This window comes from Punica granatum, chromosome 7, assembly GCF_007655135.1.
Source record: "Punica granatum isolate Tunisia-2019 chromosome 7, ASM765513v2, whole genome shotgun sequence".
Taxonomy (NCBI): domain Eukaryota; kingdom Viridiplantae; phylum Streptophyta; class Magnoliopsida; order Myrtales; family Lythraceae; genus Punica; species Punica granatum.
In genome coordinates, this window is record NC_045133.1 from 23,723,715 (window position 1) to 23,750,583 (window position 26,869).

Consider the following 26,869-nt stretch of genomic DNA (forward strand, 5'->3'; position numbering starts at 1 on the left):
CCGGGTCGCTTGATGTTGAGTTGATGTGCGATTTTACAGTCAAGCTTCTTCATTTAGTTTCCCCTAATTATTGTCTCTATTATTGGGGGAGCCTTTCTGTTCCTCGATATCGATAGAAAGTGACACTACCAGTGGCATCCAACGTACGTTACATGGTTGAATGGGATACTATGACGATGTGACCGTAATATTAGTGGTCCGCTTAGTTCAAAATTAAAGATGATCGAACAATTTTAGATAGTAATAATGATGATCCATTTCGAATGTGTCATTTCTCCAACATCATTTCCAGACTATAAACTACGGTTCGACATGATTCACGAGGCTCGATCAAACAAAGGATATTGCCATGTGGAGCCAATAATTAAGCCCATGCTGAATTGTTAATCTTATAATATTACCCACCAGGGACGAATCTAAGAGTTCAGTTCAAGGGAAACGAAACTGAAGAGAAGATAAAGAAATTAAATAATAATATTATAAAATCAAGAGAGGTGAAAGGAGATAATTTCATGAAAATTTGGATAAATTTGACATCATACATAAATAATATTGTAATCTTTTCCGACCCCAGAGAGCGAGCGCTCGTGTATATCCCCCTAAATCCATCCTCATCCCCCATGTGTGGATTGGATAATTCATATATATTTGTGTGAATAGTTCGTTCTTCACATTTAAATATAGAAATCTATCCTCATCTTCACCTTCATCATCATAGGCTTTGTTGAAATGGATTTACATTATCTTCAACGGGAAGGAGAAGATGGATCCATATATTTTATCCAAATGAGCGGACAGTGGAGGGAAACCTTTTCGCCGTATTCTAATTGGTGATTGTCCTTTTCACAGAAAGAACACTCTCGTGGAACAATTACGTTCTTCGTGTCGACCTCGTACTGTTTCTATCCGTTTCCCCTTCACGGGGCCAGCCGGCGTTGAGGCAAGCCACCGTGTCGGGCAAGGTGCGTTCAACAAGAGTGTTACCACGAGCTTGTTGCTTGACTTTATTATTCTAAAACTGTGGAATTTTGATGGTCAAGAGTATGACATAAATATTAAAGTTGAATCCATGAAATATTTCGACTCGTAAATATTTAATAAATACTGAATTGAGTTGAATTTGAAAATAGATATTATCATTTGATTAATATATATTAATTTTGCATAAATAATAACGTTGAACCTGCGTTATGCGTCTTATATAAAATCTCCTTTTATTTTATATGAAATTTAATTTGAAATAAGAATAATTATATAAATAACATCTATTACATATATAAAAGCGTGAAACTCACTATTGCATTTCTCCACATTTACTTTCCCAAAATGCTTTACAAACTTTAAAAAGTATGCATCCATATCCTTCAATTTGTTACTTAATTTTATTTTTCTAAAATATAATCGTGAGTACCTTTTCATATAAATTAAGTCATTTTCACCAATCTCTTCATTCTAAATACACATCTCCCTCGACAAATCCACTCTTCAAATATACCAATAAACTAAAATTTATATTTATACTATACATGCTAAATTGTATTTCATGACTAATATTATCTATACCTATACTTCTATCTATATCTGTACTATATATATGTATACGTACAAAACTCCCCTTGATGTTTCCCCAACATTAATCCGAAGATACCCGCCATAAATTATTATTTTAATATTTGTGCCTTTAGGCCGGTGTATTGTCCTTTTCGAATACTCTTTAGCCATTCCCACCTTTTTAATTCAATTAAATTCAGATTACATATACAACCCTAATTGTAATTTTAACATACAATTAAGTCCGTCTCATAATTTTTAAAATTTACAAACAGCTTATTTTGAAAAGAAGAGCTCTTCATTATTTTTTAAATTAAAACCTTGAAATCCTTCTTTTAATTAGTTCCTTTCTCCCATTAGGGCAAAGACCTCTTTGTAATCGAACAAAAAAAAAAAAAAATTTCCCCAACTGCTTTGTTTCCATTGTCTCCTGTCCCCACTGCTCATGCCTTGTCCTCAATCTCATATTCAGTATTCACTATCCATTGGATTAGGTAAAGTTGATAATTTTTAAGAAATTGTGACTTGTGAGAGAGAAATCCAATCCCTACTGAAGACGCAATGTTTTCAAACAGTTTATAAGAGTCAAAAAAAGGTAATAGTTAAATTGGATTTTGGAGATTTTCTGAAAGAAATGAAATATCAGCCAAGCGTACATATATTTAAATTAAATAATTAATTAAATTTACATTTATAATAAAAACTGCGAAAATCCTTTGAAGTATTTGCACACTTTGGGCTACGAATTATGCACTTTCGTGTTATTGATTGCCAATTATGCCCTTTCGATAATCTAAATTTATAATTTCTATCAAATGAAAATGTACCGCAGTAGAACGTGTTCTCGCCCGATAACCAAGAGATTCTAGGTCCAATATACGTGATACGACTACCCACGCCTCTTTATCAGATATTAGGATTTATATTTCCTTGTACTACTATAAATCCATGGATCTCCATGTAACCACAAAAAAAAATATTTATAATTTCCATATTTATCTCCCAATGTTTTTGTTGGGTAATTCGGGGATTGAAGCAATTTATCTCCCAACTTTGCTTCACATCCTTTCACTTTTAATTCCAAGTGAAGTGACCCTATTGTGGCTCCTGAGACAATTGAAAGTGGCAAAAAGGCCCGAAGTTGATAGAAATCAACAAAATATTAACCTTTCGCACCCCTTCACCCCCCAAATAGGGGTGGTGTGTGTTCAGTTTATTTCCTTGCACAGCCTTCACCACCATATTGATATCCTCTTCAATTCTTTCGGTAGAGGCACAATTTTCAATTTACTTGCTCTCTCTCGCTGTCTCTCTCTCTATCTTCAACCAATTTCTCTTTTACATACATTCTGGAATGCTAGTCCATTCGGAGAAGGCAATTGCAAGTGGGACAATGGAAGGCAGCAATTTTTAAGGAAAATAGTTTTTCACTTGGGGAACGGTCGTTGATTCCATCAGGTGTGTCCATGAGACTCGGACAAGGAGGAAGTGGTGGATCTAATGAATTTACGTTCCTTCACTTTATTGACCATTGATATCAAACCGAATATGAGTGAACAAGGGCATGGGAGGATCACTTTGCTGATAAGGGGAACCAGAAGGAAACCGGTAGTATTTGTACTGAATCCTAATATTATTTCCTTTGTAGATGATAAACCTCATGTTTTTTATAGGAGCGATGGTAATGATGGCATTCAGGCACCACAACCATTGGGGAGAGAGAGACATAATGAAGAGAAAGGGCATGTCGTAGAAAGAGAGGTCCTGCAACATGGTGGCTTGACGTCGACAACCACACCAAACGGGTTAAGAAGGTAATGGTGCCATGGATCACGCCAGCTTTTCCATCGATCTTTGATGGAAATAGTAACGACGGGATAAATTTAGTACAACTCACAAATACATGGACTTTTTTACGTACTTTTTAAATCATATGATAAATTTGAGGAAAGTTTAAAACCATAAGGTATATGGTATTAAAACCCTTATATAGTATATCAAACATTTTTCGTTTGAACCAACGAACGGGACTACATATTTGAGCATTATCTCCATGATTCGATCTTATCAATGTGATGTTTTCATTATAGAGACAAACTTTTATTGATGCAATTACTTACATAGAGTAATATCATTCGAAATATGCATATAGTGTACCAACTCTATTAAGTCTGAGCTTCCTTAAACAATTACAATAGAAGGTTTCCAATATAAGAATTTGCCTTTTGATATTATTTGTTGACACCCTTGAAGTGTGCAAACAGGATATTTCTAAGACAAGAAATATGCCTTGGTACGTGAGAATTGATACTATACATGTACATAACTGCAATACACGCCGAATGATTTTTACTCGAGGAGGCATCTTATTTGTTTATCATCTTCTTTTATTGTTATTAAATTTATAAATTTTTCTAAATCATCCAGAAATAATCAAGTAATAAAATTTTAAAATATAGTAGACTTTTCCGTTTAGACATTTTCCAGGTGCAATGCATAGGACCTACAACTAGCTAAATTAAAAAAAGATAGAGGTGGAATGGACATTGAAAAGAGGAAAAGAGAGAGAAAAGGGAAATTATAAAAGAAAAAGTGAAGATATTAGAAGTTAAATTTACAAAATCAACCTTAGATTTGGTGGTTATTAACTTTTGAAAGAATTTGATTAAGGATAATTTTGAAAATAGAAAGTCGCTCAATACCTTTTCTTCTCCAATTTATAATATAGATATATAGATATAGATAAATTAAAAGGTCAATACTAAATGCAAAAATAAATAAAAAAATCCTATGCATATAATGTTTCTTGATCAGCGTACTTGTTGCAAGCTAATCTATATGGACGTCATGGGGAGTTAAGATATAATTTGAACAAGATTAACGTTTGCTCTTTTCACTCCCTAATTACGCCGGATTAATTAATAGATGTAGTTATTGTATAATGATAGTTCTGGATTTTTTGATAGCAACGCGGTTCTTTCCTATTAAATGTTAATAAAGGGGTTCCCTGTGATGGACCTTACAGACTGCGAAGATTAAGCCAAAGATAATGAAAAATATCTCACACACAAGATACATTGTTCGGAGCAGCACCATGCTAACTGTAAATTCACTGACATAAGAGGCTCGGCTGGTGCCTTTCTTATCGTTCAACTAGACACGAGACCCCACACAATGTGCAAGCTATAATAATTTTTGAAAAGTTAACATAGTGCGTTCATTTAATGGTTTCAAAAGAGCTTATAAGTAATTAGGTATCATTTTTCCTTTGGTGGACACACTATAAGAAATTCGCCTCATAGGCACGGACAATATGGACGGAAATACATCCGTCTAAAATTAAAGATTGATTATGAACGGTTATCGGGAAGGAAGTAATTTAGATGAATTTTGAGACCAAACTTCCGTCTCAAACTTTTATAGATGGAAATTTTGGATGGAAACTGTCCTTATGTTGGGACGAATGATTCTATCTAAAAAAGGCGTCCATATATAGAGAGACGAACATTCAGACTGAAATATTCGTCTGTATAAGTAAAGACAAAAATTTCAAGATGGAGCAAATCCGTCTAAAACATTTGGACGGATAAGAGATGGATATTTCGTCTCCATGCCTTCGACGTCGTTTCGCGAACATGGTATTCAATATAATTGAGACGAATCATAGAGACAGAAACTGTAGATATGGAAATTTTCATCCCAATTCTGTCCGTGATTAGTAAACTTAATCCACACGCTATCTTGGTTTCTTTCGCAGATTATTGCGAAAATAGAATAGCTTCTGTCGTTTTCCTTCTGTTCCCTTTCGATCCGACCCTCCTTTAGCGCCCCCCCCCCCCCCCCCCCGGCACCCAGTATAACGACATCTAAAGTATCGATGAATCTAAAGTAGCCATCGATTCTACATCGACTGTATTTTGTTCTTTTTCAAGTAAGTCATACTGATATTCTCGATTCAATTGAAGCTTTTACAAATATCAAATTATGCATGGTTAATATTACAGTTTTTATTATAGCCAGTGATTGTTTTTATTTATTGTGAATATGTAAATAATGAATATTCTTTCGAATCGATCGTGGATGTATCATATGACTAACCATTCTCGGGCGGGCCTCCAAGAGGAGTTCATTATGGGGTTGAGAATTTTATAGAACATGCTTAAGGTTTGGATCTATTTAAGGAGTGCAGAATTAGATGTCCTTGCAATAATTCGAAATGCAAAAGGTGAGGGAACATGTTATCAAATCTAGAGGTTCAATTGCATTTATTAAAGTGGGAATTTAAACCAAATTATTGGATTTGGACCAGAAAGCTGAAACCCATGTCAACATTGAACAACAGGATTTTCAGTCCACTGATAGGGTTGAAGATATAGTTTATGATACAACTATGCAAGAATTTGGTCATTACTTTGAGTAGACGAGGTTTCCTAAGGCAAGGATGACTGCATCGATGATCAGACTGACAAAAGAGGAGGAGCCTAATGTTGATGCTAATCAGTTCTATGAACTACTTGAGAAGTACAAGCCACTATATCTAGGATGCAAGCATTTTGCGTTGTCTATTGCTATGGGAAAAATGAGCATTAAGAGTGGCTGCATTTTGCCCCATGATACTATTGATGTGTTATTTACGTTGTTGGGCAAGATAGTTTTTTGGGAATATAGTCTTCCAAAGGATTATTATGAGGTGAAAAAGATTGTGTCCAAATTAACTTGGTTTGGTAAAATATAAGATAGATTGTTGTGAGAACAGATGCATATTGTACTATAAGAATGATGCCAAGGCGACCGCTTGCAAGTGTTATGGCTCCTTTCGATATATTGAACGGTCTGCCAGCGAGAAGGATAGTAGCAAGCGAATTCCTTTAAAGAGAATGCACTACTTGCCCATCATTCCTAAGTTAAAAAGGCTTTTTGCATCGATGAGTTTAGCGCCTCACATGACATGGCACTACGAGAACCGGAGAGAATATAGGATTATGTGGCATCCTTCACATGGGAAAGCATGGAAAGAATTTGATCGCGCTTATCCAGATTTTGAGCAGAACCCAAAAATGTGAGGCTCGGTCTTCGTTCGAACGACTTCGACCCTTTCAGTCAATCGGCGAGCCCTTATTCATGCTGACATGTTATTGTCACCCTCTATAACTTGCCACCTCAGATGTGCATGACGTCGTCTTACATGTTTTTGACTTGCATTATTCCCGGGCCCTAGAATCTGAAGGCTAACATAGATGTATGACTGCAACCTCTTATCAATGAGTTGAAGTTGTTATGGGATGTCAATGAGGAAACATAAGATATATCCAAAAAACGAAATTTCACTATGAGAGCAGCATTGATGTGGACTAGTACATTAAATGTGCATTAAGTATATCAATACAAATTACGAGTTTTATTTTTTATGAAAAGTTAATCAATTATGATATGTGGGTAAATTTCAGTCCATATTACGGAAGGTCAATTGATTAATAATGGCCCACGAAGGCCCGTAGGTCCATCACCGAGGCCCAATTAATTTCCTTACATTCTACATACGCTCTCTCCATGGGATACATATATAAGGAAGTAAGGTAACCCCTAAAACGCTCTCTCTTGAATACTCCCCCTATTACACCTCTAACTGGAGCATCGGAAGGGGCTCTGCGGCACCAACCCGAGAGTCTTTCTTGTAGGTCTTGGAGCGGTGATCGGACTAGAAGGACCTGAGGATCCTTCATGATGGGGAGAGAATTCCAACTCGAACTTTTTTACTGCATCAAGTTCTGTTTTTGTTTTCTAAGAAATGATTCATCATAAAAAAATCTTGAAATTTTTATCAATTGAGTAAATATAATTATTGTTATAGGAGTTCGCACTTTATAAGGAGATCTACCAAAACAAAATATTTTTAAGGAGATGTTTTGTATATGCTTTTTTGTCCTTCTTAATAATACTACAATTTAAGTATATATACTTTTTAAATTGATAATGTAATAATGAATAAGCTGGTATGTATTATAATTTATTTAGTTTCATAGTTTATTGCTGAAAATTTAAAGTATTAATAAGTTTTTAATATCTAATTTACATATCGAATATTATTTGAACATGACTGATTTTCATTATAGTATTTATATCTATCTATCTATCTATCTCTCTATATTTATTTATTTATCATGATAATTATTTAAATAGTTTATTGCTGAAAATTTAAAGTATTAATAAGTTTTTAATATCTAATTTACATATCAAATATTATTTGAACATGATTGTGATTTTCATTATAATATTTATATCTATCTATCTATCTCTCTATATTTATTTATTTATCATGATAATTATTTAAAATTTAGCTTGAATAAATTATATAATAACTTATTTAATTATGCAAATTATCTGATCTTCACTTGAAAATTCTAAGTGTTTGTTAGAAAAATCACTTCATAAGGAATAAAAAGTAATTTTTCATCATCATATTTTTCATATGTTAATTTCATGATCTTAAGTTACACATATATTTTTTAACTGGAGTATGAACTTATGAAAAACAAACATTTCAATTATTATATTAAACTTCTAAAGTGATTTTAGTACAAATTTGAATCGTAGAAGTAGACCAAAAGTCCGTACATTACACGAGTAATAGACTAGTTAGGTATGATTTAAGAAGAAATAATTTGTGACGTATTCTTTTTTCTATGTGTACTTTGATATTCGAAAGATTAATGGATCACGACAAATCTAGCTTGAGCTGAATCAGTTTACTAAATGATTAAAAAAATTTCTATGAATATATTTAAAACACAGATTCTGACTTTTTAATTTCTTCATCATCCTTTTTTGGCCAGATCATTCTTTTTTGTTTTTTTGTGTGATGACCAAATCATTCTTTAAACGTTCATTAAGTCAAGTTTAGTCCTCGCTATATATTTGGGAAGGATTTCCCACTTCCTATCCCTCCTTTTCAATTGCAATATATACATAATTATTTTTTTTCCAGTTACAGATATATATACGTAATGATAGATTACAATTATAATCCTAGTCACTTAGGCCTTGTTTGATTTCATAGTGTTATTTTAGAATCACAATTCTAACTTAACTCTACCCACTACAAAACAAAATAATTCATACAAAGTCAAAGAGTGGATCTCATTTATACTACTTATTTTCACAATAAAACAACATAACTCATACAAAGTTAAATGGTGAGCTCCATTTATACTATTTTTTTTTCAAAATCAAAATCTAATTTTAAAATTTTACTATGAAACCAAACGCAACATTAAAAAGGTTGCTACTGACGTGGAGACTCAACCCACACGTTTCCTGCCCTCCTTTTGGATGTGATCGTCTTATCCCTTCCAAAATCGTATATTTCAATTTTTTTTTTCTCTGTGATCAATATTTTTATATTTTCTATGCTACAAAACAATTTTCTTGTTATCTTTTTTTTCCCTTCGTTTTTGCTCTTAAAAACCTGAAAAAAAAAGGAAGAAGAAAGCATTATTGTTATTGTACAATTGCACGCTATCGCCCAATAACTTTTTTTTTTTTAATTCGATTCTTAAAGTAAGATTACATGTGTTCTTTTATTATTTGTATAAGATATGTATTCAAATATGACAAAATATTCTATTACTGTAACAATACGTGTAATACATATAAAATGCTATAATCACGAGTCTTCCTTATTAAACAAAATAACAAAAATACTCCAAAAGGACTTTAAAATTGATCCGGAAGCTTGCATGCTCCATAATTACATATTTGGCGCTTCCTTCCTTGGACTGTCTCTGCCCTCTCCCGTCTCAGTCTTTCATGCTCTGCCATTCCCCTGCCTTCCCTCCCTGTCTTTCCCACAACTACGTTTTTTCTAATTTGTCCTTCATTGGAACTTTTAGAAAGAGCTCAAATTATTGAGCCCCGGTAGTGATTGTCGCAAAACTGAGCCTTTTTCTCGACCGAGAAGAGTAACCCCGGAACCATGATTTCAAGGTTTCTCAGCGGCGTCCGTGGCACGATCCTGTCTCCGAGGAACAGCTCTCCCCTGTCCAAGGTTTGTGTCTGATGATAATACTGATATCCTTTTCTTGATTTCTTCCTTCCATAGTTGTCCGGATTCATTACGAGTAATGGTCTGAAACCATTTATCTACGAGGCTGATCATTCGACCTGTGGAATGAGTTGTTGTCGCAGGTGCTAAGATCATCGGTCACGATAAATATTATTGAACATTCGTATATATAGATATCATCAAAATTTGGCCGAAAGACGATAAATGATCGATTTACTCTGCGTTCTCAGTTCAGAGATTTCTACTGCTACACTTCTCAAGCTGCTTCCTCTTTACAGCAAGCATGTGAGCCATTCCCATATAGGTAAAAGCTCACAAACACTCGCCATCTCGAATATCTTTAAGCCATTTTAAATAGATAAGGGGATTAATTCTATCTGCTTGTTTTTCCTGTAATTCCGTGGCCTTCTGTACAGTGAGGATGAATATGCTTATGTGGACTGGGACAATCTCGGGTTCGGTCTCATGCCGACGGATTACATGTATGTCATGAAATGTTCGGAGAATGATAGATATAAAGAAGGGAAAATCAGCCGGTATGGGAATATCGAACTTAGCCCTTCTGCAGGAGTCCTGAATTACGGCCAGGTACAGCTGCAATTCATTCGGTAAAATTCTCGGCACGCAGTATCGTCCTGACTAAGTCAAGTAATGCATTTCTCCGCCATTTTTCAGGGACTTTTTGAAGGACTGAAAGCGTACAGGAAAGAAAGTGGAGGCCTTTTGCTCTTCCGTCCTGATCAGAACGCAATGAGGATGAAATTCGGGGCTGAGAGGATGTGCATGCCTGCTCCATCGGTCGATCAATTTATCGATGCAGTGAAACAAATCACAGTCGCTAACAAACGTTGGGTATGAAAAGTTAACAAATCGATTAAACACAAAATTTATGGAATGAAGGAACAGATCATATAAATTGTGTACATTAATTGTATGTACTCAGGTTCCTCCTCCGGGAAAAGGATCTCTGTACATTAGGCCTCTGCTGATGGGAAGTGGTCCGATATTGGGTTTGGCCCCAGCTCCCGAGTATATGTTTCTAATATACGCTTCACCCGTTCGTAATTACTTCAAGGTGCTAGTGTTTTCTTTTCTCGTAAATCATCTTCTTTGGCTAAGGGAAGAAGATAAGATTTGAATGCTCAGAGATACTTCCGTTGTGTTTGCAGGAAGGTTCAGCGCCCTTGAATTTATATGTTGATGATGAGTATGACCGAGCATCTCGAGGTGGGGCTGGAGGCGTGAAGACTATTACGAATTATGCACCGGTAAGCAAGTGAATTTGTATTTGATAACTCTACTGCTTAATTGTCCAGGGAGTATGGGATGAACTAATTTGTTATATATATGTTCTGCAGGTTTTGAAAGCAATAATGAGCGCAAAAGGCAGAGGATTTTCTGATGTCTTGTACCTCGACTCAATGAACAAGAAGTATCTCGAGGAGGTCTCCTCGTGCAACATTTTCCTGGTGAAGGTACCATTACGATAACAGTTTTTACAGGATGATTCTTATGAGGACAAATATTCATTGTAAGATGCAAGTTATTAGACATTCCCAGTTGGTTCAGTGTCACTTCTCTCTTTTTAGGATAAAGTAATTTCCACTCCCGCCACAAACGGGACGATCCTCTCTGGTGTCACAAGGAAAAGCATCATAGAAATTGCTCGTGATCTCGGGTACCAGGTACTTAAAATCTCTCATCTTTCATGTTCGAGTGATCACCGGGCATTTCCTAAAGCAGAAATGCGTATGTGGCAACAGGTCGAGGAACGTGCTATCCCGGTGGAAGAACTGATGTACGCTGATGAAGTCTTTTGCACGGGAACTGCTGTAGTAGTTGCACCGGTTGGCAGCATAACGTACAAGGACAAGAAGTAATCAGACTAGTTAATTCGTCATCATTTAGTTCAATTCTCTAAAAATCTAAGATGCAGACTAAAATTTTGATGTGTCATGAGCACAGGGTTGAGTTCAGAACAGATGCTGAGGCTTTGAGCAGGAAGCTGTACAATACTCTCGTCGGGATTCAGATGGGTGTCATCGAAGACAAGTTCGGGTGGACTGTGGAGATCGAGTGAGGAGATCTTCGATTCTAAGGGCAAACTTCCTTGCTCAATCATGTCGGATAGATCTGCATAGACGCATCTACTGCTGTTCGCTTGTTGAATTACCTGTACATGGACCGCAGCAATGAGCTGTATCTTACTGTGAATGGAACTTAAGGAAACCACATCTTCCGACTCTTTAAACAGCTTTATGGCCACGAATGAGCTTGATCATCTTCTCGATTCTTCGACGTCACATCTTGATCAACTAATATTGGTCCTGCATACGTGCATTAAACTCGGACTAGAAATCAAAACTGAGATAAGCGGGAAACGACAATGTTGCACGAGGATGTTTCTTACATGTAGTCCAAGTGACGTTAAGTTTTCCATATTTCTGCTCAGATAAATGATAATGGTTGAAAGTCTGAAGTAAGTCAAATTCGAATCTATATAATCAGTCGGGTATCCTAAGGGACGTAACTCTCGTGATGCGACTGAAGTGCTACTCGGTCAATCTATGCCACGTAGGAAATGCTGACCCTGAACTACCCAGTGACAGTAGGCCACGTGTGCAGCCATGGGACCCGCTTTGTGGCGGTTGGCCGAGAAGCAGACAAGACATGTCTCGTCTCCTCGGCTCTGCGCTTCATCCTCTTCTCCTGGCAGGAGATCATATATCTGCGAAAGGGAATCGATTGATTGAATTTGGCGAAACCCTAATAAGTGTGATGCTACATGGAGCATCTAAGTCTAAATCCTAATCATTAAATTCAATTCCTGCAATTGGGCCGGGGATGGAGAGGGAGGATAACAACCGGAACCGGAGTAGCCGATTCCCGCCGGCGAGCAGAACCTACCTTGACGAAGATCAGAAATTGAAGCTTTGGGGGTTACTGATCTTCGGTGCTATTGCCACCGCCGCCACCACTTTCGCGGTAAGCTTATTTCCGATGTTGTTGAGATTTCAGTATCGGGTGTTTGTTAAGTTTTAGAATTTATCGAGAATTGGAGGGTATTACGATGGATTTGAGCAAAACTTTGTTGTTGATTATCATCTATCTGTCAATTCGTTTTCTGAGCTTTCGAGGAATCGGCTAATTTTGATGTTTACCTCTGTTGAAATTTTGATCTTTGAGACGAGCTCTGGGGGTTGATAGTTGTTGATCTCTATCGAAATTCAGGTCTTGCAGCTGCGGCGAACCATTGATTCAATCTGTGCTCAGGTAGATTACTCTTCCTTTTGCTATCGAGATTCCTTGGTCACGTGCTTTTGGTTTTCTGGTACAGAGTTCGACTTGATGAACGTGCACTAGATGAGGTCCAAAAGTAAAAATGTGAACTAGATTAATTTAACAACGATATATCAATTTTCTGAATTTACTTGTTAATGGAAGCATGAGCTCCTCAAAGACAATTATCTAAAGAAACTGAAATGTGGAATTTTTTTTTTCCGGCCATTGTATGATGTTTGCGCAAGCTCACTTAGTTTACCTGATTGCATTGCAAAAGTTGGGCAGATCACAATCGCAGTCACAGTCATCGAGAAGATCTTTCAGGTCAGCATTTCATGAGGATGCATGGAGGAAATATAACAGCCACCTGCGAGAGGAGTATGAAGAACAAATGGAGAGAGTGGTGGGTTTCTTATCTCCATCCTTTCTTTTATCCGTTTTTCATTCCTTTACCGCGTGAGGAAGTGTTTGAAAAGAAAGACCTGATAGATGATTCAGAGATATAGGTTGCAATAATTTGGTTCAGTTGGCATGCAATTGTAGGAGCGTATCAGACGCATGCAGCGTATATTTAACAGAGAGAGGAACAAACACCGAAGGAGCTACGAGCGGTGGAGAGAATATGGCGCTGGGGCGCATCAGCAGCAGTATGATTGGTATTGGAATGCTGAAACATACTTCAGAGATGAATATACTCAGTACAGGACAGCTCCAAGGGAGAACTCAACTTGTTCGTTATCGCACCATTACTCAGTTTTAGGTCTTGACAGGTAGTGGGAGTCAGCTATCTGTGGCCTCGATAATCTGATCTTGATAGTCAGACAGCCACTAGTTTACTATTTACACATTTCATAATGCTCATTTGTGATGATTTCTTCACGTGGTAGGTCAAGAAAGACGCCATATACAGAAGCCGAGATAAAGGTAATGCCTGTTTCCAGTAGAGAATTATATCCACAATTTTAAAGGCATTTCCTCGGGTACATGCCGGAACTGTTCATGGTAATCCGTTGATGCTCTACTGTATTCATTGGTACAGACAGCATTTAGGGCAAAGGCAAAGGAATTCCACCCAGATCAGAATCAAGATAATAAAGGTCAGGCGTGCTTGTCAATCATGGAATGTAGTTTTCCTTTTCGTTTTCTTTCTTCTTTCTTTTTCCTTAGACAAGTCCATGATTGAATGCTCAAGTTCACAGAACCATTAGAACACATGAAAAGCTACCAATAAAATTACAAAGGAACTTGATCCGACTGGAGATGGCCTGCAGATATGTGCACAATTCATTGTTTCCTTAAATAATTGCAGAGGCAGCTGAGGCAAAGTTCAAAGAGGTAATGACGTCATACGAGGCTATCAAGCAAGAAAGGAAGAACATGCAAGCCTTCTGCTGAGGGTACCAATCACCATGTCCACGGGGAATTGGCTGAGCATACACCGCGGGGCTACTTCTGGACCAAGAAAGTTAAGATGCTCGCAAATTTAAACTTGTTTGGAAGAATGATGAGACTCACAGAGTAGGGAGCAGTTTAAACCTCTGCCCATTTCACCCAGAAAATTTGTCGAAGGCAAACAAATATGACCCGGGGCGGAGGGCAAACTTGATTCAATAAGGATTAAGGGATCTTCTGCCCTGAGAGACGGTGGCTCAGGCTTAGAGTTTTTTTTTTTTTTTTTTAGTACTTCTTTGGTAAAACTTGAAAGTGATATCGTTTCTTCTTTTGATAATCTGAAAGAAGCAATCCTGATTTCTGTTATCATTACATTGAGATTTAAAGTACGATGCTCGGTGTAATTGTATATTCTTTGCAGCTTGAACTTGTTATGGAATTATTAAGCTTAGCAATTGTCCCCGTCTACATTGTTAACACATCTTCCTTGAACTGTTCGAGTTCACAACCTATCTTGAATCAAAATGTTTGTTAGCACATCTTCTTTTTAACTGTTCGAGTTCACGACCTATCTGGAATCAAAATGTTTGCAATAACGAGCAGAAGAAAACAATGGGAAGACTAAGATTCACTAACGGAGAGTGTTTCGTTAGTCCACTCGACACACATCACCAAATAATCAACATATTTTGACAAAATTTTATACACTTTGGACTAAGAACAGAGGATATGGACAAGTCCTAAAGCCAAAATGGATGTTTATTCTCTTCCATAAAACAGTTTTCCCATTCTCAGTGGACCTGGAGCTGAAAGTTCATCTCGAGGGAAAGACATGGCGGATTGCTGCTAATGGTTGTTCCTGGGATGTTCAGTGAACCGGCGGAGCTCGATAATACGCTGGAACAGTGGCAGGGAAGAACATCTGCCTCACTCCTTCAGCTTTGATGATGGGGAATATGATACCCGAGGCGCCCTGCAAATAGTAGCAATCTGAACTTTTGAGCATCCAAAGTGCATAATCATTAAAGAAGATGATTTGATCAAATCAGGATTGAGGTCAAGGTGTGATTGCCTTTTGAAAATCTACGGCATTGTTTAGGATTGTTTTACAGAAATGATTCTCCCCTTTTTCTTGATGAAAAAAAATGTTTGGTTCTTCGGTGCCGAGTGTTTTTCAAGAACTAGCACGGAAACAACTGACAGGTGAACAGTGGTCAGCAAACATTAGCTGAAAGTGCCACAACCGTTATTTGCAACTGAGGAAGAGATGGTCGTGCAGTGAAAACACCAAAATTGTATCTCCGAAAAGTTTTTAAAGACAGAATTCTGGGGAAAATGATCTGACAACAATTTTGGAAGTATAGAAACAAAAACATGAGAAAAAGTTTTTGCAAGAGCTGACAAGAACTCACCGAGATCAGTCTAGCACCGGTCCAGATGCGCTTAGGTGAAGGGAACGGCAGCATCAAGCGGCCAACACCGTAGATGGCCACAGCAAAGAAATGAAGTACCAAGCTCAAGGGCCTAGGGTTCAAGCCTGAGAGGAGAGCAATTGGTCCATTTGAGAATACTCCCCCAAGACTCAAGTAATCAAAGCAAGCCTGTCGCATCTCCTTCCTTGCTGGGTCAGGTGAAGCACAGAAGACTTTGTACAATGCCCCGGCTAATGTATTAATAGTTGATGCAACAGGCTGCAAAAAAAGGAGGAAAAAAAATATCAAATGCAATACTCAAAACTAGTAATGGGGCACACTGCTGACGTCATTGCAGCTTTCTCCTAATACTCCTACCTGGTTATCTTCATACAGCTCGAGCATACAGGGCATAATAATCACTTTTCCTCTCATCTCAAATTTTCCCAATGAAGAGTTGAATGCCTGTTATAAAACAATCTTAAAAAGCTGATGCAGGTCTAAGAGAAGATTCATAATGTGAGTGTCTTTCCACGACTTGCCTTGCGCAAGGTATAGAATGACTCAAGATACTTGCAGAGAGCTGCTGCATCATTGAGGTCTTGCAGAGGTCGCAGGAGATTGTGAAGAACAACAATATCGGACAGTGCAACGGTCATTCCTCCTCCAGTCAAAGGATGGCGCATGTTAAAAGCATCTCCCATTAATAGAGCCCCTGGAGTGGGATATGGTGCTGCTGGCATGCTTCTATTGGGCATTGTCCTTATATTCCCTTTGTCAACGGCAGCTATGAAGGCATCACGAATTTCTGGGGGAACCTGTCACAGACAGGATGGTATACATCAGTATGCCCTTAGTATACAGAGAAAAATGGTTAAGGAGTCAGCAAGATGTAGAGCATGAATAAAAGTACCTGACTGACCACAACCGACTTCAAATAATTAGCCATGTCACCACTCGAGATAGAGGGAACCTTCTGCCCAGGTACATCGACTAGGCACCGAACCTCCGTGCTGCTGATCGGATAAAATAGGATCGGAGAGGGTTCTCCTAAAATAACATGCCCATGATTTGCATAGGGAAGTTGGCAGTTCTCCAGGACCAGCCCAACAAAGCAAGAGGGTACATCAACCTACACAGATTTTTTTCAGAGATTATAGAGAATTAAATCTTATAGATGTATAGCACACTAAATTAGAACAATGGCGTACTAGGTGAATGGTAAGAGTATGCCTTTTCATAACATCACAATCAGCATCCTATTCCATTTCATTCCATTGACATCCATCACGTACAACGACATAAAGGTCTTAAAGCATATGCACAATCTATTTGTTGTTTTACGCCCCAGGGGGGGGGGGAGGTTTGATGGAAAGAGTGTGACAAAGAGTAACTTCATACCTTAGGGTTGCAAAGGGAGCGGCGCAAGTTTGAAAAGCATCCATCACAGACTACTGTAAGAGGTGCACGTGCTGTAAGTACTTCCCCATCTTTTGTCTTATACTGCACACCTCTAATGGCTCCCTTTTCTTCGACCAAAGATGTAACTGTCCCTTGCTCCAACCGGACACTGAAAATTATCACGAATGTGTAAACAGTAGATAACAAATTGCTCACAGTATAACAAATAATGGATAACAAAGCTATCGCAAGGAGCAACCTTAGAACAACAGTGTAGCAACACATTCTAGGCTCCAAATAATGGATCAGGACCATGATAACACAAATTCACCAAGGGCAAAGTAACAGAGAAAGTAGGCCACCTAATAGCATGATATATAAAATATTATGATTGAATAACAACAACGACAAAGCTTACATTAAGGTTTAAAAACAGAATATGCATATTGAGAGATGGTACCAAGAAAATATATTGCTCAAACAGAACAAAAATTGGGAAACCATATTAAGTAAATACTAATATCTAGGCAAGCTTACTTGTTAAGAGATGCAGCCTTCTCACGCATTCGCTGTATGAAACGCCCATTATGAAAGCTCCTTCCTGAAACATCTGAGTGGAACTTTTCCAGGGGATATGAGAGGCAAGTATTTCTGCCATCCTTAAAAAGGGCATAACCAAAGACTCGCTGAGCATCAATTTCCTCCACACAATCTGCAGCCAGAAATCAAATTTATTCCAGAGCAAGGGCGGGGGAAATACAGTATCTTCTTAACTAGTGAAGGCCAAAGTACTGCATTTCGTAGACATTTTCAATATCAATTGTAAGAAGAAACAACTTTTGAACAATTAGTTTTGATCTTCCTACCCTCAAGACCCAACTCTATCAATTTCAGGTAGCCCCCTGGTTGGAGCAATTCACCAACAATACGGTCAGGTTCTGCCAAGTCCCTTTCAATAACATGCACGCGACGCCCTTCCTATATGTCACCAATTAAAGATCATTAGCAACTGTACACTGGATGATGAAGCACTTATCATAACCACTTTTCTGAACCGACACACAGTATAATGCTATAGGAACTACATCGAGCATTGAGGTGAAATCATGACTTCCAAAAATTACAGTGAACTTATGACATGATTGCAACTGTGTAAAGTCTTCAGAGGTTAGTGGTTACATTCCACCGAAACACACTCAAGCCAGATTACTACATAAGAGAAAGGTTTTACCAAAGAGATATCAGCTATAGGCAACAGAAAGATAATATTTTCTAAGAAAAACTCTGCTACTTGAAATTCTTAAATCATTAATCACTAATCACTAAACTAATAAAAAATGGCAGCAAATGCATTCACATAAACATCAGAGGTGCCATCTGGGACCACGTCTCTGGCCTTAGCATATTGTACCAGCATTCCCGAGTCATGGAGACGGCAACTACGGTCCATAGCACTAATCAGGACCACAGCTCGGGTACTAGTATACTTCCAATGACTTTGAAAAAGACCATTAAGAAAATGGACAGTTTATTTATACCAGTAATTATCACTGATTGAGATTTCCTTAGAGCGTCTGCGGAAAAGTAATCATCGGAAGCCATGAAGTTCTACTTCAGAAAGCATTATCTTTTACCAAAGATCATTAAGGAAAATAACAAGCCAGATATATACATCAATGAGAACTCAATGAAAATGAAATCAAAGGCATCATTCCACGATCGATGACCAAATGACTACAAAGCACTACCATTTCAAAGCAGACTTGACTGTGCTCCTCGATGGTCATCTTGCTTATGGTTCCTATTACCTCTTCCTAACTCTTTTACTACTTTAAACTAATTTATACCATATCATTCTAGGCAGCAGTTTTCTTACATTACATCGTAATGCAAATGATCTAAATATGTCCTAAGACAAAGCTTGAAACATGAGAGAGCAGGATGACAACTTAACATGAATTTGACAACTTACCGTTACATCGTAATTTTCCTTTTCCCTTTAAAAAAAAAAAGAATTCGAGATTGGCACACGGTGGTGAAACCGATCTCAATATGAAGCTCTAACGAAGCCACGAACCAACAACTAGTTCTAGACAGCCAGAGAAGGAGAATAAGGAACAGACATTATTCAAAACTCGTCAAGGCAATCCTCTGACAAGAGACAGTAAGAATAGCCTGAACGTGAGAAAAATCGAAACACCGCAAACGAACAACAAGCTGACACCAGATTATACAAATTTCGGCACGTATTTCGGTTGCAGTAAATCTACCGCCCCGTTAATGTTCGCCCTTCGCCGCATTATGAGCCAACTCGAAAGGAGGCCACGAGGAAATGACGCAATGAACCAGTACGAAATGGGCGCATCTCGTCGGCTGCGACGATATCCTAAAGAGAACGGCATTAGCGAAGGACAGGGTACTGGAGATTAACCTTTCCGAGAGTGTAGGCGAGGGCGGCGCCGGCGACACCGGCTCCGACGATGATGACATCGGCATTGCTGTCAGCAGATCCGGACTCCCCGTCGCTGGTGACGATGCTCTTCTGGCTCTCCGAGGGCCCGCCCTCGCTCTTCCTCCTCGGCACCAGGCGGAACAAGGCGACCAGCGCCAGCACCGAGGCCAGGATCCAGCCAAGCGCGTACTGATCCAGCATCTCTGCCGTATTAGGAGCTCAGGGACAAACCGGAGAAGCTCAGGCACTAACCTCTCCGCCTCGTGCGCTCCGGCCTCGGCCACGGCCTCTCTCTTCTCTCTCTCCCTCCCTCCCTCTCTCTCTCTCTCTCTCTCTCTCTCTCTCTCTATATATATATATATATATATATATATATATCAGGAGATGTGCTTCGCTGGTAATGCTAAATTTGAGGGGTGGGGGGAGTAAGTAGTACGTGAGCTGGTGGGCGTTGTTTTCTTTCTCTTCTTCTTTCTCTGTCTCTGCCGTATAAGAAAGAGTGTGTTCGATTGACCGCGCATAACATAAGCGGCTTCATTTATATAGACATAGACATGCATGGCTGGTGGGGACGGCTCTCTCTCTTACACGACAAACGTTCCTGCACATTAACACTGTTAAAAAAAAGTAATTTTAAATATGTAGATTTGAAAAATAAATTATTATAACGTAACCACGATGTGTAATACAATTAACAAACTATGACATAATTTATTCGCAGCATGAAAATAGCTGAAAGCATGCATAGCTTAGTAATGGTTGAGCGACTTGTAAACTGATATATCTCGTGGTCTCGAAAAAAAGAGAGTAAAATATGATTTCTAAAATTTAAAATGATGAATTTTTTTTCCCTAAGAAAAAGTCACAGATGTGATATAATGAAAACTGTAAATAGAAAAACCAATAAGGGTTAGATTCAAGTAGTTTAGCACTTATTTTCATTAAGTAAGATCTCGAATTTGAATTTTGTTAATAGAAAAAATTTACGTAGGAGAGCTCTACCCTTTAATAGGCCGAACTGACTCAATTAGATTAGTTGGAATCTAATTGGGAATCTAGATACCAGGATTCATACCGAAAATGGTGGATAGAACAACACACCATGTGGATTAGAGCTCATCCAAACTTAACGTTCTTTTCTAATTCATTTTTAAGACGGTAATATTTTTTTCCCTTTTGCCATTTGGATAAAATATACATATACGAATTGGATGATATGATCTTACCCAAAAAAATAGTTCGATGATATGAGCTTTTTTTCCCCTTGTAATGTGGTCTGACAATTTTTATTTTGAATGTGCACCGTCTAAAAACTAGAAATTCAACTCAAGCTGATTATTCATATTCGAGTCAAACAGGCCCAATAAAGAATAAAAAAATTTTAATTGTGGATTTCTTTCATTCTTAAAACTCAAATCCAAACCTCAATACTTTTTTTAAATGGTAAAACTCTCTCAATCATTATTTAACAATTTTCTCAATAACTTTAAATAATTTTATTTATCTAAATAAGGTAATTTTTTTTTACGTGCACCCTAATATTTAAAAACTCAATTGGCCTCAACTAATCCAGTCTAAAACGGATCAATCCACTATGAGATAAAGTTTCCAATGATGGGCTAAATTAATTGGTCAGGGGGTGAAAAATTTCTCAATGAAGGGGGAAAAAACAGAAAAAAGGTTCAAGGTGTTATCATTAAAACGCTAAGACTTGGGCCCTTACTTTGTAGCAAGATACATGTAGGTCCCGAAAAAAATTGTCATTGATTTGTTCATTGAATTTTCAGTGTGAACTCTAATATCCGAAAGCCTAATTAGGTCACGACTAATTCAGTCGAGTTGAATCAGCTTACTAAAAGATAAAATTCTTTCAACGTGAATTTAGTCACTGAATTTTCAAAAATCATAACAAAAAGGGACTTTTTGAGATCCAAATGTTGGCAAATAAAAAAGGCCTAAACAGACCTTTTTGTTAGGATTTTTGAAAATCCATGTATTAAATAAGCGGCAAAAATTTTTCAGGAACTTACATGATGGCTCCTACAAATTTAAGGATTCAAATTTTAGCAGACTCTTAAAAGTAGTTGCAGCATACATGCAAATAAATTACTTAAAACTGTAGTAAGATAGGTTAATTTTAAATATATTACATGTTTTTCGAGTAAATTACTTGTATTTTTAAAAATTAGTTAGGATATATTATGTAAATTATTAGTAAATTTACTATATTTCAAGTAAATTATACATATTTTGAAAAATATTTACTTAAATTATTAGTAAATTACATAAATTTTGAAAAAAATTACTTAAACTTCTTTGTATAGTTTTCAAGTATAGCTTACTAGTGCATCTAATTTTTCTCCAATCGTTATGAATTTAATTCATAAGCATTAAAGAACTTCCCCGGTTCGAATTGAGATGTTCCAACCAGACAGTATTCCATCTAAATATTTACAGTATGATATAATTGTGATTCAATATTTATAATTAAGAAAAAAAATGGAGGAAAAAGACCAAATTATTTCTATGAAATTAAACAGATCATGAGATTAGGGGCCGTTTGGATTCAGAGTTAAAGTTACTTTGATTTTGATTTTAATTTTGATTGTGGAAAAGGACGAATGAGATGTAATTATAAATTTGACTTGGGAAATGTGTATTTTTGTTGTGTAGTGTATTGAGTTAAAGTTAAAGTTAAAGTTATAATCGAATTTCTGGGAATCCAAACGGGCCTAAGTTTCTTTAGACTTTAGTTAACAAGTATAGATAGATGCTTAAGATTAAAAAAAAAAAATGCTTTCAATTCCGATGAGGTTGACGGTGGACCAACTGAATCTTTGGAGATCAATTCCCCGTTTTCTGGACGTTTCTGTTAAAGTGGTGGTGGAGAAATTATGCCTAATGATTTCAATTCATTTGCAAGAGAATTAATAATTGTGTTCATCCGAAAATTTATGGTCCTGAGGAGCCATCACCCATGCCCCATCGTCGGATTTAATATCCAATAGTTGATCGTCCTTTGTTTTATTCGATCTTCTCTCATTTCTTTCTCATAAGAGCATTCTTTTCTTTTTCTTTTTTTAAAAATCTATATTTTATATTTGAACGGAGGAACATGGTGGATCCAATCATGTCTTTGGAACGCTCTCGGTTTTCTAAGCATTTCTAGAAAACGAACTTCTAATTTTAAATTTTTAAATTTTTAAGACAAATATAGATTTGAATTCATGTACTTCTTTCATTTTTTGAATTAATATAATTCATAGTTGTATTTCAAACGATCTTTATCTATATAAATAAATCACATAAGATCATAATCATATATGAATCAAATTTGCTTTTAAAAGAATTAGATTCAGATTTTTTTATAGATATGAATTATATTTACTTTTCAGAAAAACAAATATGATCATATTTTTTTAATCATATTTACTTTAAAAAAACAAATATGGTCATATTTTTATTGATATTCAATATGATACGTTATAAATAGGACCTATCACACAAATTGTGATTGATTCAGCTATAAAAATTACTACGATAACTAGATGCGAACTCTCAAAAAGTACATTTACCATTAGACGTGAAGGTGAGCTGTCCAATTTATTAGTATCTTTTTTATTTTTTGATTCTCGATCTCAAGTAAGAAAACGGAGATCTACCTATCTCCATTTTTTCATCTTTTTGCACTGATTCGCGAGTTATCTGTTAAAATATTTTTCTTTATCATCTCTTTGTGTTACGCTTGCTATTAAATGCGTATAAGTTATTGATCACTGATCATTCCTGACAATTAGTAGTTGATTAATGATTCCTCAATCTTATTTTGCTTTTTCAATTTTATTTTGCCAAGCTTTGATTTTTGTGTTTTACACGTTATATCCTTGCAGCGCGCATCTCCACTATTAATTATATCTATATCAAACACGAAGATGATAGAAGAACACATGTCATCATAATTTTGCTCAGTTTTATTTATTTTTTTTCCTTTTTGCAAATTTTTAAAAGTCCATAAAATATTTAAACTAATATACTTGGCCCTTTTTTCGATAAAGGCAAATTTATTTAAAGCTAATCAACACAACAGATCGTCTATACCGGCGTATAACAAGCAAAATTCCTCAAAATCAGCTTCACATCAGATCTTGAAACTGAAAATTCACAAAAAGCTGACTAAATTGGACCATATGAACATAATTAGGTTAAGAAATACCTCTATGCATGTCTTGCCGTCTCTACACTCATAGGACCTTCAAGATTTTATGTTAAGTGAATAAGCGATTGTCGAGAAACTACCAGCATATACGAACATGTTGTGAGAAAACACATGTTGGCTCGCTGCCTCTCTTGTGATGGGATAATGCTGCTAGCCATCACGAGGCGGTCTACCAATATATAGTACCAGTCGTTGGACCACTTGGCTTTTTGTCTATAATCCAGTGAGGGGGTTTTACAAGTTGTTGCCTCTGCATGGATGTACATTGATGGACGTGAGATAATGCTGCTGGGCTATGTATATATCTTATGATTCTTTGGTTTCAAAGAACAAGACGTTAGGATTAGCGACTGGAATATGGAAAGAAAGATGCTTTATTATCGAGTTGAACGAAGAAAACAAGAGGTCACGTACCAACATGGAAGGGATAGAAACCCCTTTGATTTCGAATGCTATGACTATGACTGTACGAGCTGAGTGTTTTTGCGCAAGGAAATGGAAATTTCTTGATTTGGGAATTCCACGAGAAAGGCATGTTTTCGGTCGATATTGCTACTGGCCGGACAGTCTTGGATTATACTTCGTCTCGCGGTGGTCCGTTCAATTGGTTCCCACGGTACTCAGCTAATTGCCTCTGGGGGGATGTTTCTACACGTTGATTTGCCGCATATATACCGGGCCAAAAATTTGAGATGCGGGTTCTGAGAGACTTCATCACCTAGATATAGATGTTTCCACCTTAAATCTGTCCCATTGGATGCGAGCTGAATTTGAATTTGATCATAAACCAAAATACATAACCTGGTAGCTTTTTTATATGCGACATAGTAAACGAAAAATACAATATCTATTCTACATAAAAATCGAACTTGAATCGAGATAATGTATAACAAAATATATCCCTGGAGTATTGTTTGAAATGGGACATGTCATTTCATTTTCTGATATGAATATCTCTTAACAGATTAGATCTAGCCCACCACATATAAACGTTCATCAATTGTCAACTACCACATGGAGCGCACCACTTCTAAGGCTACATGGAGCATTGATAGGAAATTTAATTTCCTACCCAAAAGTTTGGTCTCAGTCGTAAGTAGAGCCGGTCCAAGATTTTTAATGTAGTCCTATTCCACATCGAAATCGTGCAGCTGATTGGATTGCGACTCATACTAGTAATGAGATGTGTCCTTACAAATTAAACCTTGTGATTGCATGGTTAGACTATGCACTTAAGGATTATTGTTTCTTATTATACTAGAGTCGATGCCCGAGCTACGTGTGGGACTGAACACACTTCTGATAACGCTATCTGCAAAATTTTGTGAATTGTTTATTATCATTGTAATACATAAATTATTTATTGTTAATTTTTCAAATTATGGATTGGATTTTTTAAAAAAAACATGAATTAAATAAATGGAAGGTATGTGAACTGTAGACAACGAGGAAAAGAGAGAGAGAACAGCGAGGAGGAGAAGAGAGGAGAGAGGGAAAGAAAATAATGGGAGTAGTGGGATTGGTGGTTCATGAAGTTGTTTGAAATTACTCATTTATCCTCAATATTTTCAAATTGATTCGTTGGTAATTTATTATTGGGGGATTTTTTGGAAATTAGAAGTTAGATCAAAACTTTTCCTTCTCACTTTTGTAGTAGTATATAAGAGAAGATCGTTAATTTAATATAAGGAAATGAAAAGTTAAATAAAAAGAGAGTTTCATGAATGAGAATCGAATTTGAAATCTGTTACGTTCAAAAAAACCAATTGGGTAATTATTTTTTCCCTCTTGGCTAACTATTTTTCCCTTTAAAGATTAATTAATTTATTGCTTAAAAAAAGAATAATTTTTTATTTATTAGGTAACTATTTTTCCTCTTGGCTCAATTATTTTATTTTATCATTTTATACACTTCTTTTAAGAAATATTTCTTTTCTCGATTCTTAGTGGGCATAGGGCCCCGAGAGCAGGACTTCACTGTGTCTTTTTTGTGATAATTTTATTTTCGTCGTGTTGCTGTTGATCAAGCTACCGTTGGATTGGGGCCCATTGGCATGCATAATTGAATTTTATCACATTTTCATCGTATACTTTCTTTCTGGATTCTGAGGTTCATTGGCAGGATACGTAATCGCCACCTATATATTATTATATTCTGAGGTTCGTCGTCGCGTTGCCGTTGATCAAGCTCAAGCTGCCATTGGATTGGGGACCATTGGCATGCATATTTGAATTTTATCACATTTTCATTGTATAATTTCTTTATGGATTCTAAGGTTCATTGATACGACACATGATGGCTAGCTATATATTACATTATATGTATGAAATTCTTTTTTCGGTCTAATTATGATATCTGAAAACTCAATTGGATTCGCCTAATTCAGTTGAACTGGATCAATCCACTACGGAATAAAGCTCTCCCAACGTTGATTTTCTACATTCACAGGACTTGAATCCGAGACCTTACTTAAACGAAACGAGCGTCGAACCCTTTAAACCAACCCACGTTAGTTATATATATATATATATATATATATATATATATATATAATTCTGTTTGAGCAACGCCAAGCAATTTTCAATTATAAATATACATATATATATGTATAACTGTTTGACAAGAAAAAAAGAAAGTAATGCAGATCAATGGGAGATCGAACCTTAGAAGGCAGGTGTAGATGTCATCACCCTCACCATTTCAACAAACATCTGTTAAACGCATGCCTCTATCACCAACAGCATTTATATATACTTATTACAAATAAAATCGTAAAAAAAATTGTGGACTTGACATCTGGCACCTCAGTATGTGGAGCGACTGATTAAAAAAAAAACTAGTTGTAGCGCCGTGCAATTGCACATTATCCGACTTGTTCAATTTTTATGTTTTTTTCAATTTTATTATATATTACATGCATGTTTTGAATTTTTTGTAAATCGTAATTCACCGTCATTAAAACTATATATTAGGTATATATATATATATACATACATGACACGGTAAAGAACATTATCTATTTCTATAGAAACCATAACAAATCATGTATCTATAAAAAGAATATGATTTGATTTTTTTTAAATAAATATTATAATAGATT

The 26,869-nt window shown here is 36.5% G+C and overlaps 3 protein-coding genes across 6 annotated transcripts; 2 read left to right on the forward strand and 1 right to left on the reverse strand.

The window, feature by feature from the left end:
• Window positions 1-9,305: 9,305 nt before the first annotated feature.
• On the forward strand, window positions 9,306-11,878 carry LOC116213676 (branched-chain-amino-acid aminotransferase 2, chloroplastic-like). Of its 3 annotated transcripts, none has more exons than XM_031548705.1 (10): window positions 9,309-9,595; window positions 9,736-9,917; window positions 10,030-10,201; window positions 10,289-10,465; window positions 10,557-10,688; window positions 10,783-10,881; window positions 10,972-11,088; window positions 11,203-11,298; window positions 11,377-11,489; window positions 11,579-11,878. In XM_031548705.1, exons 3-10 carry the CDS (start codon window positions 10,079-10,081, stop codon window positions 11,691-11,693), a joined length of 972 nt encoding a protein of 323 aa, XP_031404565.1. In that variant the 5' UTR covers window positions 9,309-9,595; window positions 9,736-9,917; window positions 10,030-10,078; the 3' UTR covers window positions 11,694-11,878. The 3 variants fall into 3 exon arrangements, with proteins under 3 accessions (XP_031404563.1, XP_031404565.1, XP_031404564.1); XM_031548704.1 differs by having other exon boundaries at window positions 9,310-9,595; window positions 9,844-9,917; XM_031548703.1 differs by having other exon boundaries at window positions 9,306-9,595; window positions 9,844-9,917; window positions 11,203-11,489.
• Window positions 11,879-12,296: 418 nt separating this feature from the next.
• Window positions 12,297-14,749, forward strand: LOC116213677. Its single transcript, XM_031548706.1, has 7 exons — window positions 12,297-12,598; window positions 12,845-12,886; window positions 13,173-13,298; window positions 13,439-13,665; window positions 13,783-13,819; window positions 13,935-13,992; window positions 14,205-14,749. The coding sequence occupies exons 1-7, from the start codon at window positions 12,458-12,460 to the stop codon at window positions 14,288-14,290; spliced, it is 717 nt and encodes a 238-aa protein (XP_031404566.1). The 5' UTR covers window positions 12,297-12,457; the 3' UTR covers window positions 14,291-14,749.
• Window positions 14,750-14,889: 140 nt separating this feature from the next.
• On the reverse strand, window positions 14,890-20,065 carry LOC116213675 (squalene monooxygenase SE1-like). 2 transcript variants are annotated; one of them, XM_031548701.1, is made up of 9 exons: window positions 19,532-20,065; window positions 17,967-18,078; window positions 17,638-17,812; window positions 17,101-17,269; window positions 16,613-16,831; window positions 16,242-16,517; window positions 16,078-16,164; window positions 15,700-15,978; window positions 14,890-15,260 (listed from the first exon to the last, which is right to left on the reverse strand). In XM_031548701.1, exons 1-9 carry the CDS (start codon window positions 19,751-19,753, stop codon window positions 15,156-15,158), a joined length of 1,644 nt encoding a protein of 547 aa, XP_031404561.1. In that variant the 5' UTR covers window positions 19,754-20,065; the 3' UTR covers window positions 14,890-15,155. The 2 variants fall into 2 exon arrangements, with proteins under 2 accessions (XP_031404561.1, XP_031404562.1); XM_031548702.1 differs by lacking the exon at window positions 16,078-16,164 and having other exon boundaries at window positions 19,532-20,062.
• Between the last annotated feature and the right edge of the window lie 6,804 nt (window positions 20,066-26,869).